The sequence below is a fragment of the Trypanosoma theileri genome, assembly GCF_002087225.1.
Source record: "Trypanosoma theileri isolate Edinburgh chromosome Unknown TM35_Tth_79_V1, whole genome shotgun sequence".
Lineage (NCBI taxonomy): Eukaryota > Euglenozoa > Kinetoplastea > Trypanosomatida > Trypanosomatidae > Trypanosoma > Trypanosoma theileri.
The window spans coordinates 6,081-19,185 of NW_021639921.1; the positions used below are offsets into that span (position 1 = coordinate 6,081).

General features: G+C 43.8%; 8 protein-coding genes across 8 annotated transcripts; all 8 read right to left on the reverse strand.

Annotated features, from left to right (window-relative positions):
- Positions 1-302: 302 nt before the first annotated feature.
- TM35_000791010 (uncharacterized protein) lies at positions 303-722 on the reverse strand (the record flags this gene model as incomplete). The annotated part of the gene is made up of 1 exon (XM_029031348.1): positions 303-722. One exon carries the CDS (start codon positions 720-722, stop codon positions 303-305), a length of 420 nt encoding a protein of 139 aa, XP_028877342.1.
- Positions 723-2,558: 1,836 nt separating this feature from the next.
- On the reverse strand, positions 2,559-2,864 carry TM35_000791020 (uncharacterized protein; the record flags this gene model as incomplete). Its single annotated transcript, XM_029031349.1, has 1 exon — positions 2,559-2,864. The coding sequence occupies one exon, from the start codon at positions 2,862-2,864 to the stop codon at positions 2,559-2,561; it is 306 nt and encodes a 101-aa protein (XP_028877343.1).
- A 257-nt stretch (positions 2,865-3,121) lies between these two features.
- Positions 3,122-4,147, reverse strand: TM35_000791030 (uncharacterized protein; the record flags this gene model as incomplete). The annotated part of the gene is made up of 1 exon (XM_029031350.1): positions 3,122-4,147. One exon carries the CDS (start codon positions 4,145-4,147, stop codon positions 3,122-3,124), a length of 1,026 nt encoding a protein of 341 aa, XP_028877344.1.
- Positions 4,148-4,737: 590 nt separating this feature from the next.
- TM35_000791040 (uncharacterized protein) lies at positions 4,738-6,375 on the reverse strand (the record flags this gene model as incomplete). The annotated part of the gene is made up of 1 exon (XM_029031351.1): positions 4,738-6,375. One exon carries the CDS (start codon positions 6,373-6,375, stop codon positions 4,738-4,740), a length of 1,638 nt encoding a protein of 545 aa, XP_028877345.1.
- A 559-nt stretch (positions 6,376-6,934) lies between these two features.
- Positions 6,935-7,939, reverse strand: TM35_000791050 (uncharacterized protein; the record flags this gene model as incomplete). Its single annotated transcript, XM_029031352.1, has 1 exon — positions 6,935-7,939. One exon carries the CDS (start codon positions 7,937-7,939, stop codon positions 6,935-6,937), a length of 1,005 nt encoding a protein of 334 aa, XP_028877346.1.
- Positions 7,940-8,796: 857 nt separating this feature from the next.
- TM35_000791060 (poly(ADP-ribose) polymerase) lies at positions 8,797-10,566 on the reverse strand (the record flags this gene model as incomplete). Its single annotated transcript, XM_029031353.1, has 1 exon — positions 8,797-10,566. The coding sequence occupies one exon, from the start codon at positions 10,564-10,566 to the stop codon at positions 8,797-8,799; it is 1,770 nt and encodes a 589-aa protein (XP_028877347.1).
- A 324-nt stretch (positions 10,567-10,890) lies between these two features.
- TM35_000791070 (uncharacterized protein) lies at positions 10,891-12,036 on the reverse strand (the record flags this gene model as incomplete). Its single annotated transcript, XM_029031354.1, has 1 exon — positions 10,891-12,036. One exon carries the CDS (start codon positions 12,034-12,036, stop codon positions 10,891-10,893), a length of 1,146 nt encoding a protein of 381 aa, XP_028877348.1.
- Positions 12,037-12,492: 456 nt separating this feature from the next.
- TM35_000791080 (uncharacterized protein) lies at positions 12,493-13,089 on the reverse strand (the record flags this gene model as incomplete). Its single annotated transcript, XM_029031355.1, has 1 exon — positions 12,493-13,089. One exon carries the CDS (start codon positions 13,087-13,089, stop codon positions 12,493-12,495), a length of 597 nt encoding a protein of 198 aa, XP_028877349.1.
- Between the last annotated feature and the right edge of the window lie 16 nt (positions 13,090-13,105).

The window sequence follows — 13,105 nt, forward strand, 5'->3', positions numbered from 1 at the left end:
AACACAGTTTCGCCAGGGTTGCCCTCAGCGTGAGAGCAGATATCTCCCATAAATCCAGTATAGGTATTGGTGAGGTCCCTGGCCTTCCTTCGCTTTGGGGAAGACACTTCGTTATGGCTGAAAACATCAGGGTCAGTTAAAGCATTGTTGTGGATAATACCATCCGCAGTTGTAGACCTCGCACTGGACAGAGACACTTCACTCTTACCACTTCGGTCATCTGACAAAGTAGAAGAATGTTTGTAGTCATCCACTGTAGATGACTGAACGTGTCCATCCATCTTCGAGTCTTCTTCATTGGGTTACTGGAAAGTATCCTTGCGTAAAGATAAAGTCTCAGTCCTCCCATTTCCTGTAGGAATACCCTCTGTAGAAGAACCATGGTCCCCGTTCTTGAGCTGCACAGTGGACTCTGATGTAACTGTGTGAGGCAACGCATCCTTGCCTTCTTGCTGTCCATTCGTATTAGGCAATATTACTGCCATTTCCTCTTTCACCTCAGTGGCTTCTTTCCTTTTCTCTTCTTCGTTCATCTTTGGGTTAGTGAGACTGCTTTCATTGGCAGCAATCTGTTGCCCATGAGCATCATAAATGACCTCTGTGTAGCCACCTCCGATAAGAACACCTTCTCGCTTCAAGTCGTACAACTTTTCAACCTCCAGCGTTGCATCCGAGGATCCCCCGTGAATGGTGTCCTCGGTTGGGGCGGAGTAATTTCTCATTTAACTCCATGAATTCCGGGTGATCCGGGAATAGAGGGTATTTTAGTTTCTCCACTCGTGCTCCAATACGTATTCTGCTTGCAGGGGTCGAATGCCGCAAACAGTCCCCAGTTGTGTACAAATGGACTCTGTACTCCTCTTCAGAGTTGAAAAGGAGGGTTTTGAGGCATTCCAAGCCATATTCACGGTCTTTTGCAAAGAACAGGTACTGGCCTATCATCACCTCCGTTGGCGTTAGGCGACCAATCTCTGCCTTTTCAATGAAGCATTTCTTTGCCGCTTCCCTTCTTTCCTTCTTGGTGTAACTGGTGGTAAGTTTCTTCCAGAAATTCTTTGCCAACGCATAATCTCGTTTCCACGGTGACAAGTCGTGTTCTTTTTGCTACCTCAGATAGCCAATCTCGACTTGGTATTTGGTGGTCTCCGTCTGTTTGGCCTTGTCGTCCAATGTGTTGGTGTCTTTGCCCCGGGCCGGGGAAGCGTCTAATGCGGTCTTCGTCAGGACTTCGAGCATTATTGTGTTGCCTTCGTCCTCAGCCTCTTTCAAATGTTTGAGGAAAGCGTCAAGTTCACCACCAGTGAAGCATTCTTCCGCCATCTTACGGATAGGTAAAAACTTTTTTTCCGTCATCCTTTAACTTCTTTTCAAAACTCTTGTTTGAGTTCTGAACACGTCGAAAACCCTTTGGGAGGAGTTGGAGGTGTTCAACCTATGTAATTATAAGAAAAGAGAACAATAACGAGGAAAGAAAACAAGTGGGTTTTCACAGCATTCAAGCAATACAATGAATCGAATTAATATGTACACAACTTTCCATCACTCCCAAGATGTTTCAACATGTTTCCGTTTACTCTTAAACCGTACATCCAGTCTCTCTTCGAGAAAGTTGTTTATACGACACGCTCGTGCTCTTCGCACGCTGTAAGCACGGCTACCCCTACCCCTAACCCTAAAAGTATGCTTTATTCGTTCCGGACTGCGTGGTGCGACACTGTTTTATATTTTTGTGCATCTTCGCAGTCGCTTGCAGGCAGAACGAATGAGACGAATGAGTATCGCTTCCCGTGTCCTGTTGAGTGGCGGGCGGGGCGCGCGAAGCTGAATGAGGAAGAAGTGCGCGGGAGGGGGTTATGATCTAAAACAGAAAAAACGTTACCCATCATGCGTGTCGTTATGCAGTTCGTTTGCCGTTGGGGACTTCGTAGTGCGTGTCCATTTCTCGTTCTTTGTGTTTAGCAGTTCGCTCTCTCCTAACCCTAATCCGAATATGAAATATGCGTTCCTCATTCGGCTTGGGGAGTGAGGGTTAGGATTTGTGGCATTGGTAAAGCGTTAGGGACTTCGTTTGCCGTTGGCAGTTAAAGTGGTGCGAGTTTGTAAGCACCATTAAGACTTAACACCCAAAGCGGTGCTGCTATGAATGAATGTAAATGACAGGCCGATATTTTTCCATACACTACTTTATTGCATCATTCGTCTACATGTGTGCGAACAGAGAAGCTAATAGTAAGAAAAAAACAAAACAAACAAAATAAAATGCAGGCGTACAGAAAGAAAACAAAAAAAAAAAATAATAATGTTACTACTAATGTAGAAAAAGAAATAATAATAATAATAATAAAACATCTTGAGGGAAAGCCCGCTTTACTACCATTCAACACCCACTGAGCGAAGTACCTTTAACCATAATTCCTTGGCTACATTTCCTTCATCTCTCTCAAAATCGCCTGTCCACTACAAAATAATAATAATAATAAAAATGTGTGCTACAGCAGCATTATCGCTATCCTAAGAAAAGCATTCGCACATTCCTTTCCCCTTCCTTTCCTAATGTTTTACTTGAATGGGTTCTTATCATCCTCTGCCTGGCGCTTCTTTGTCCAGTACTTTGTATACTTTGCCTGCGCTACGCTATCCTGAAAGGGTGGGCGGTACTCAGCCCACGCTTGGTAACGGATAAGCACTTCACCCCATGTCAGCGCACACTTTTCAACAGGTGGCTCCTCCGCTTTTAAAGCTTTGGCAACACATAAGCGATGTGCCAGCTGTGCATTTTCCAAGTGCTTCTGCAATGCCTCACTGGGCACCATACCCTTGATCGCATCATTAGAGAGATCGTGAAAAGCAGGTCCTGATGCCATGAGTGGAGTTCTCTGGGTTTTCTTCTTACTTCTCTTTCTTGGCAATAGAATAGATTATATTTACGTAATATTAGAGGGAAAAAAAGTCGCACGAGACGCAATGACAAAAAGTGATGCAGAACGCACTATAAATTAAGAGTAAGAAATCAAAAAAAAGGAAAAAATAAAAAATAAAAAATGCGTAAATATTTTTTTTTCTAATATAGGTAAAGAAAAAAAAAAAATGTTCCCCTCAACCACCTCTTTTCTTGACCATATCACTGAACCTCACAATCGTCAACTGAAGGTCGAGGAACTTTTTTGGACGCGACAGAGGAAGTGGTAATTGATGTCTGTAAATCTTGAGGGGCAGCAGTTGGACTCTTTTCTCTTGGAGGTTCTTTATCACTTGACCCTGGTGCTACTTCGTGCGATGCGTTTACTGCATCAACGGAGACGAAGTAGTCATCGGTGAGTAATTGTGCCGCTATTCGCACCGCCGCCGTTTCACAAAACTGTACTTCTTCACGAACGGCAATTGCCAACTCCTCGCATGACAGACGGAATCCTCGACCCATTACTTCACCGGCTGTCTCCTGGTTTCCCTTCATGGCAACTTGTAGACAACGTTTCGTGCATTCTTGAAACGAACGAGGACATTCAGCTCCCCCATGGGGTGTAGATATACAGTGTTTGATAGCATTAAATACACGTGTTAAGTAGTCCACACTGCTCAGCGCCTGACATAAGAGCTCATGTGTGCGTCCTGATGATGATGATGATGGCAAAGAATGGGAAGAATTCGCATGTTCTTCCTTATCACGTGACGGTCGAGCAAAAGCCTCCTCGAACGCAGCAATACGTCCAGCCTGCTCTTTTACTTGCAGCTGCAGTTCACGCACCTGGTTTTCTCGATTTTCTAACTGTTTTTTTAGCATCTCCACATCGTTGTTATCGTCTTTCTTTTGAAATGACCTTAAGTGAAGGGCTGTATTTTTCGCGCTTAGCTCATGCATCCGTCGTTCAAGAAGCGCCTGGTGCACAGCGTTTGCCTTTATCTGGTCGCGAAGTCTTTCATTTTCGACTCTGTAGCGCGAGAGCAGTGCATCCACCATGGGATCTATCATTCCTTCAGTAGGGACAGAACTCTTCTCCAAGTTACATGAATTTACAGGAGACCGAGCAAACTCTACCGAGGTCGATGGTCTCGAAACTCCCGGCTCCCTGGAGTTACCCCTGTCTGGCAAGTAAAAAGTGGTGCCGACGTGCTGTGGACGTAAAATGTTTGGTTGTTCTCGCCACATCCTGCATATTCGCTATACCTACTATTTGGTTTCCCCCTTTTACCCCTTGTTTTTTTTTTTTTTGTTTTGTTGATGAGTGTGTTGATTGGAGAGGATGCATTGATTGTCTCATGTTGTTTCAGAGTAATAACAATAGTAGTAGTAGTAGTAGTAGTAGTAGTAGTAGTAGTAATAATAGTATTAATGGGAGGAAAAAAAAAAAAAAAAACAGCAGTAACAGAGAGAAGAAACAATCAACAAGATCAACTCCACATTTCACTGACTTAGACTGATCCACGGGTTTATATATATTTTTTTTCTTTCAGATTTCATCATTGTAACTATTTTTTTTTTTTTTCTTATGCTCTATGTGCTCCATCGACGTACATATGAACCTATTCTTCAACACTGAAATAATGAAAACACAAACCCACGCTGTCATTCCACCCAACCCTATATACACATTCTCAAATACGGCAGTTACCACTTTCATAGGTATTTCCTCTATCTTTCTTTTATTTTTTTTTTCTGCGCGTATAAATAAATATTATATATATATAATATATTATATGAGAAAGAAATAGAGGGGTGGGGAGAAAAAAAAATCCCCTTTATTTGTTTCCTTGCTTGTCGGTGCGCGAACCGGCGGATGAGGGCTTATGCGGATTGAACACATGACCGCCCCATGTTGGCACTGCAGGGCGCGCTGGCGGTGTTGAGAAGAGTCGGCGTGAACTCTCCGCCGACCAGCAGCTGGCGATGGGGTTGTCGTGGCGCTTCGTTGCGCGTTGTCGTGTGTCGACAGGGGAGTCGCCGCTGAGACCGCCGGGTTCACTCAATGCTGTCACACCTGATGATGGCAATTCGAGCGACGGCAGCGGTTCCGACCCGCCAGAGTAGTCTGAAAAGACAAAGTCCGGTGAGGGGGCAAAATCTGGTGAGGGAGCGGTAGCGGCCTGCGAGTGCGGAGCGTAGCGACGAAGATATGCGCGCCATGGAGAGTCGCCGCCTCCGTCCGCATCGCGTCGTCGACGAGCCTCCCGAAGTCGCTCGAGGCTCACAGCGAATCGCAACAGTGTGGCAGGCATCACAACATCGCTCAGGTCGAGTAAGCATAACTTCACAGTACCGTGCAGAGGGACGTGAGCGAAGGCCTTGTAGTGCTTGCGTGATGCCTCATCCTGGGTGAAGGTCACAATCTCCTCCACAGGAGCCTCCACTGTATTTAATAGCGGTGACCCGCGAGCGGCCGCGTCCTCACGTAGCATTTTATACGTCATGGGGTGCAGATAATATGGCTGCCCATTGGACTCACCATACACATCATACGTCACATCCACATCACCCTCAGGACGTTTAGGAGCTATAGGAGGAGAATTGCGAATTCCTGTTTGCAAGGCCGGCGGGGTCCCATCCTGTAACACCAATGCGAGTGTTTCTTCGCAAAAGCGCAGAACCTCATCATCGAATTGGGTTAAGGGTTTGGGTTGGGAGTTAATGGAATTGATTTGATCCATGATGCCAACACAATCAAGACGACGCTGTGTCTCTTCGCTCTCCGCTGTAGAAAGAATATACCTGCTGAAGGTTGCTGATGGTTCATTTTGTGAAGGGAAAGGTAATTCATCCTCTAGCAAATTTTGCTCCCTCCAGCGGTGATCGTCTTGTCGTAGCAGAACACATGATCCTCCCCGACGTCTCAGTAAGGTAAAACTCAGAGGTTTTCCAACACAAGGTGGTTCAATAGGTCGAAGAATACACGGCCGCAACATACCCAAGGTGACAATATTGTTGCATACGGGACAAGTGCGCTGTTTATTCTCCTCTTTACGTCTGGATAAATATTGTAACATACAGGGGAGACAAAAAACGTGCCCGCAATCAGCAATACGTGCAACTGCTGGAACCTCAAGACATATTGGGCAATTAAACTCCTCCATTGTCCATCGTACTACAACAGCTGTAACAGCGTCCCAAGGTGGCGCTGCATCACTGGACGTAAGTGCCTCCTTTAGCCGACGTAGCCCTTGTGGAAGGACTGGCGTTGTTTTCATCTCCTGCACGTCACGTCTGAGTAGAAATTGAAAATTTTGCAACATATAGGCTCGCTTAAGCACAACAGGATCGATGTTCCGTCGGTATGCCGCAGGGCGAGGAGCCATCCCTGGCGAATTACCATGTCGCTCATACTGGAAGTTTCCAATGTCCTTCGCCTCAACACCACGACAACCTTTTTTGTGTTTGGCCATATTTCCTTACTTTTTTTTCCCTCGTACCTACCTCCTTCTTTTTTTCTGTTTTTTTTTCTTTTTTTTTTGTTTCTGCCGTACTCAATTTTTGCTCAGTTCTTTTTTCGTTTGTTTCTGAGCTTTCCTCCGTTGGTTTTCCTTGAGAAAGAATGACCCTCCCCAAGTACCCCAATTCCAAAAAAAAACTAACTTGAACACAGTGTCCTAGCAGAAGGTAGCACTACTAAGCTGGTGTGCACACCGCAACTCTGGTGAGACGCCAAAAAACGTCGTCTTATACAAATACGTCCTTACTATACACACCTATGGTTGATTTGATCTAAGAAGGTTTGTTGGTGTTTCACCTGAACAGAGTGCATGGAACACCAGATACAATGGAAACAGTTTTTTTTGTTTTTTACGTAAACACGTGTGATGGAGGGGAAAGAGAAAAATACAAAGAAGAGAAAGAGGGATAGCTAAAGTACAAGCATTCCACTTTGAAACCATGTGGACATAAACAAACGTGTAAAAAAAAAAAAAAAAAAACGCATAGAATAGCAATAAATGTAGAAAGGGACTACAAATGTGCTGCAACATCCACAAGAAAGTACGTTCCTGTTATTTTGGTTGTCCCATGCTGCCGCACCTCCAGACGCAGAGCCACACACAGAGGTTGTACGTCAATGCTAAACAGTGGCAGACCGATGCGGTGACGCCAAGGTGGCATGCGGTACTGCGCGAAGACGCGTGGAGAAGCGCTAACGAGATCGACAGGTTCATCTAGGAAAAGCTCACCGTAAGACACTGTTTGCTGAGCAGCGATTGTCCACATATGAGAATCTTTACTGGAAACATGTGGCGCCAAGAATTCATTTAACGCCAACATTTGGCAAAATTCGGCAACACAACCATCAATCCGCCATGGCGGAACCACATCTCCACCTACACCTTGATCGACTTTGTTCTTGAATAAAATCTGCTGCATAATAGACCCATCCATCAGTCTTTTTATACTAGAAACAACTTCAGCAGCCGGTACTGTTTCATCCAGGTCACAATGAGGTAGAGGAACTTCGATGTTTTTCTCTTCTTCTTCAACGTATACGTCGCTTGACGAGCCTGTGGCAATCATGGTGGCGATGGGTTGGTGAGTGCTGTTGTAAAGTGATAAACGCACATCCTTCTTTCTTCGGTGCGATGGTGATGTCAACTCTACAGCTCCCATTACCGGGTGTTGGTGAACGAATGGAGTGTATGTTGTGTGGTACACACTATTAAGAACTCCCACTGATTTCCAAAAGTCTTCCTTTGGTGCGTGTAACATCTTTACATGGCTATTCCGCACTGGCCTCGGCGTTGTCGCAAACTCTGCAAGACTGTGTAAAAGTGAATGAAAGTAGCGACCATAGACACCACTGTGGTGAAAAGGTAGGCGCTGGAATGGCAAGAGATTTGGCTGTTGGAGAAAATTCACAGAGAGTGCAGGCCCTGAGAGTGTCTGATACGGTTGAGCAGCAGCAATAAGTGCTTTCCATGGAAGCTCAACCACGCTGTTTCTCAAAGGAGAAATAGCAGACGTCATACTTTCTAACCAAACATTTTCGTTGTTGTTTGGTAGTGATGATGATGGTGGTGATCCATTTTTTTTTTTTTTTTGCAAATAACAACAAAATAAATAAGAATACCAAATAGAGAAATAATATTATTAAGCATCAATAAGAAAAAGAATATGTTTATTAGAGAAAATACATCATATGGTTACAGAGTCACATACAAATAGAAAAGAGCTCTACAGTCTCTTTTTTTCGCTGCATGAAAGAGAAAATTTGTGGTTTTTTTTTTTTGTTTTTATCCCTGAATGTTTGCGATCTCCACTCTTTTGCTCTGAGAACAAGAGGAAAAGAAAACACTGGAAAACTCCTTTGATCTTACAATAGAAGAAAAAAAAAGGAGGAGAAAACGAAAGCAAAAAAAAAAAAAAAAATACAGAATATACTTTCTACTTTGGTCACACCCTGCGAGAAACAAATATACAGAAACAAAGAAAGAAATATTCTATGAAGTTACTATTTTTTCCAACACGAGTGTTCCATAATAAGAAGAGTCAATACAAGGCAATTAATATCAATTTCTCTATTCTGCCAGAAGAATCACCCGACAGGAATTACAAAGTGGCAGATTCTAAGGTCCCTTTCCTCTTCGGACCCTTCCGCGTGGAGGGACTAGGGTGTGGGTGGGACGGAAAAAAAAAAAAAAAAAAAAATCCATTCTTTTCTAATCGCTCAGCCAGATGCTCTTTTAGACTACAACAAAACCCAAGGAAAGAAAAAAATATTACACAACTCCTCAAAAAGTTGGACTGTCATAGACCAAATCCAGATGCATATTCTTTTTCAGAAGCTCCTATAAAAAAATACAAAATGTGAATCTAAAATAAAATTACTTGTAACAGAACTTTACCATAACCAAGTACCTCAATGTACACTGACCAACATCATAAATAATATGTTCAGGGTATATAAGATGAGTTTTAATTTCGTCATTCACTATTAATTTACCTTTCGGCCATAGTATGCCGTCCACAACCTCCGCACCTGCAGGATCTGGATACATACGACCGACACCTTTTGTTGCATTTTTCCCTGATACCGGTTTCTCCATATATTGTGCACTGTAAAGTTCTTCCTGTTTCCCAAGTGCCGCTTCACAAAGTAGCATTAGCCCAGTTTTTGTGTCTTTCGCTGGATAGCAATAGTTGGCCGACTTGGAACACACGTCAGCCAGGTAAATACCTTTTCCAAACATATAACCTGTGCTTGGGGCCTCAGGTGGGGCGATGCGCAATCCCTGTGAGAGAATACCCATAAAATTAGTAACACGTGATCCATGCCATAACATCTGTCGGTTTCCGAGTTTTTTAAATGACTTGAATCGCTTCTCCTCACCCTCTCGTTTAACTGTAAATACATTCGTAACCTCAAGTGTATAGGAATTGTGAGTGAGTCCCTGTGTGTTGCTCGCGTATTCAACAATACGCTTGAAAGCAGGATCGCTCTGCGGTAACGGACGAATCTCGCAATTCAAGCTCTTGTACGCACTGTCAAGTGGATGCATTCCTTCTGTTTCATTTGTTTCGAGGAGAGTCGCCGCAATCTCCAACTCGCCCAATGTCTCTAACATCTCCATTTTCTTTCGCAGCATACTCATAGAATCAATAACAGGTGGTTTACGATTCCCAAAAACATGCGGAATCAGTGTGTAGAACTGACCTGACATTTCTTCTAGTTTCGGTCGAGGTTTTTTCAACTCCTTCTCCAATCCTTTAAGTACCTCATATGCACGTAGGATCTGTGGCTTTGATATCTTTCCTAGTGGCATTTGGTCTGTGTTAATATCCAACTCCCTCATCGTTTGTGTCATGTTGTCCTTGTTTCCAATAAGTCGCATAAGGTACTGTAATTCCTTTGGTAGTGCAGATTCCACCACCTCCTTCTTTTCCATTTTCTTCTTTTTTTTAACTTGTGCAGAATCCTTTTTTTCCACTTCCTCCGCGCCATAGTCAATATCCATGAGGTAGTATTGTCCTTCTACCTTCTTAAAATTTGCACGATTACTCCAACAATTACGAGTCTTTTCGTAAAATTTCTTGCAATACGACCTCACCGCATCTTGAACGTTAGAAAAACATTCAGTCTTGTTCTGACCACTAATACCCACACGTCCCCAGCGGGTGAAGACGTAGTACGGTCCCCCATGATCTGGCTCCAAAAGTTGTAATATGTAATACTTGTTGTTATTTGAGGAAATATTGGTCTGATTCAAAGTACACTGGTACAAATCTTCACCATTTTCGTATACATGACATGAATCAGCTTTCCCCGAAAATGGATCGACGACACCACGGCCTTTTTGCAATAACCTTTGCCGTTTCACACCGCCCTTATCGGTGGCTGCACTTGTCTGCGTGACGACGACACTTGAAGATGGAGAAGGTGGTAAAGGTGATGATGCCACAATTGGACTCGCTGTCTTGACGGACTTATTTCCTCTTGTTCCCTTTTTAGAAGTAGATTTACCTTTTTTAGAAGTAGATTTACTCTTTTTAGAAGCAGACTTACTCTTTTTAGTTGCAGACTTACTCTTTTTAGGAAAAGACTTACTCTTTTTAGATTTAGAACCTTTCAGTGCCGGTGATAATTTCTTTACCATGAGTTCACCCCCCTGTATCGAGTATTTCCCCTTTAAAATAATAATAATAATAATAATAATAATAATAATAATAATAATAATTCTGAGTGGAAAAAAAAAAAGAAAGACAAGTAAACCACAGCAAGTGGAAGCACAAGAGAAAGCACAGGTAACAGAAAATAAAAATAAAAATAGAGAGAGAGAGAGGAAAAAAAAAAAACAAGAAGAGGGAATGGGAAGGGTTTAAAAAAGAAAAAATAATAATAACGATATGTAAACTCCTCAGTTTGAGTTTCTTGACGTCGCTGTTGTAACTGATATGCTAGTGAAATTCACTCCAATATGTCAATCGGTGCTCTGCCTGAGCAATTCTGTTCGCAAAGCAAGATTCTGTGAAGACAGAGCGAATACTTGTCCCCGTAAATCTGCAATTGCTTGACGCAGTTGATGAGTGTTGCGGCGTTCTGCAGCGAGCAGTAGACACCACTGCTCTCGCTCTTTCATCTGACGCTGACGTTCCTCATGAAGCAGTTCACAGGACTTCTGTAGATGTCCCTCTAACTCCAAAACCCTTAAAAGGTTGTTGTTGTTGTTGTTGTTCTGATGATGGTCCTTCTTGGTATCGCAGCTAGGCATGAAAATTAGTGGTGTTCTTTCTTCTTCAGTTGGTGGATCCACAGCAGGAGAAAAAGAAGTGACGTAACCAGCGTCTGTCTCAACATCATCACTATAGTCAGTACCACTACCCCGAATGGCAGGTGTTGCGTCCAACATTTCATTTTGAAGTGGCAATACATTGTTCCACTCTGTATTTGTTCCTTCCGCAGTGGCTAAGAATAATGATGATGATGGTGGTACTAATAGTGGTGGTGGTGGTGGTGGTGACTTTGGGGAGAGCAAGGAAATATCGTTAGTGTTATTTGATAGAAAGGGTTTGAATTTATTGTTTGCAGTCGATGGAGTTCCCACTTCCCCAACGCTACCAAGAGACCAAAGAAGTGAGTTGACCATTGTTCGCTGAAAGCCTTTAGGCCGCTCTAACTGATACATCACAGCGTCCAGCGGAGCCGTCGCCTCTACAACACTCATCGCTATACTACTCTTGTTGCAATTCCCACCACCACCGCAACCCGAGTCGTCACGATCTGTGGATTGCAGCGCTGCCACCAATGCATTTACGTCCTCTGAGGTATTCAAAAAGAGCAACATGTCATATTCGGAGGGAATCTTCAGTCCAACTTGCGGTGAGTGACCAGTCCAGATGTGTATCTCTGCAATACTCCGTGTCGCCAAGCAACGCTGGATGTTGCCATTTTCCATGCAGGAGTACAGATGTGTTGAAGTGATGATAACAAAGCGCCGCTGACGTTTTCCACGACGATTGAGTTTCGTTACTTCAGCAAGGTGCAGAATAGGCACATCTTGCAAAGAGCGGAAGGCATTCGTCAAGCCATGCGGAAGCACAACAAGATTGGAAGGTATCCCGGACATTCACAACTGCACAAAGAAAGAAAGAAAGAGAAAAAAAAAGGGCGAAAGACAAGACTGCCACCACCTCACCCTACCTACTCACTCACTCACTCTTTATGTGTCCTTTTTATCCCTAGTTTCAGCTTTACAGACAGGAAGAAAGACAAACAGACACGGACTCCACTCTTTATTAAGTTACAGAAAGAGAAGGAATTAATAATGTCAAAGAAAAAATAAGAAAGCAAAAGTAATAGCAAAAGAAAAGAGAAAACATCTTTTTTTTTTTACTTTCATATGATGAGGTATCAATAACTTGGGATTCTTTGCAAATAGTCTTTTTCTTTTTCTTCTTCACAATTCAAGAATGTCACACGTACGCAGAAGCACTCATACAGTGCAGAATGGTATCCTTCATGGCTCTCACTTTGTTTTTTTCCTTCTCTTTTCTTTCCCCCATCTTTTTTTTTTTCTTTTCGATCATGTGTGTGTTGGCACCAACACTACATCTGCAGATGGACTAAGGCTCATGTTCTCTAAATCCTCTATAGCCATAGCAATAATCTCTTCCACATCGCGATTAACACGGCCTCCGTTCGGATCCTTGACGCGTCCGTACTTTATGTTAAGTAACTGCAAGAGCACCTCTTTGCGCAGCTGGTCGGGATCTGCCACGTAGTTCTGCAGATAGGCACCGCTGGTGTACTTGAGCACCTGTGTGATCTCCAGCGGCACAAGCCAGTCGGCGGGGTAATAATGTCGTGTTTGTTCCCACAAGAGCGGCAAGTCATCGTGCGGTGCTTTTCCCTCCCGCAGCAACACAGCGCGTTGGTGCAGCAGCGGCCACGGCGGCCGGCGCGGATCGTTCTTGCGGCGCCGCTCCGCCTCGAGTTCGTCTGGCAGTTCGAGCGGGCCCGCCTTCTTAGTTTCCTGCACAGTGAATACTGACAGGAAGCCAACGGAGGTGATGAAGCCAAATAGAAAGATGGACTTTGCTGTGTACGGCTCCACAGGCTGCGCATCCGTGCCGAAGAACTGCTTTGCACTCACAAAACGACGGCACGTTCGGCGTAGCATCGTCGTCAGACTTTGT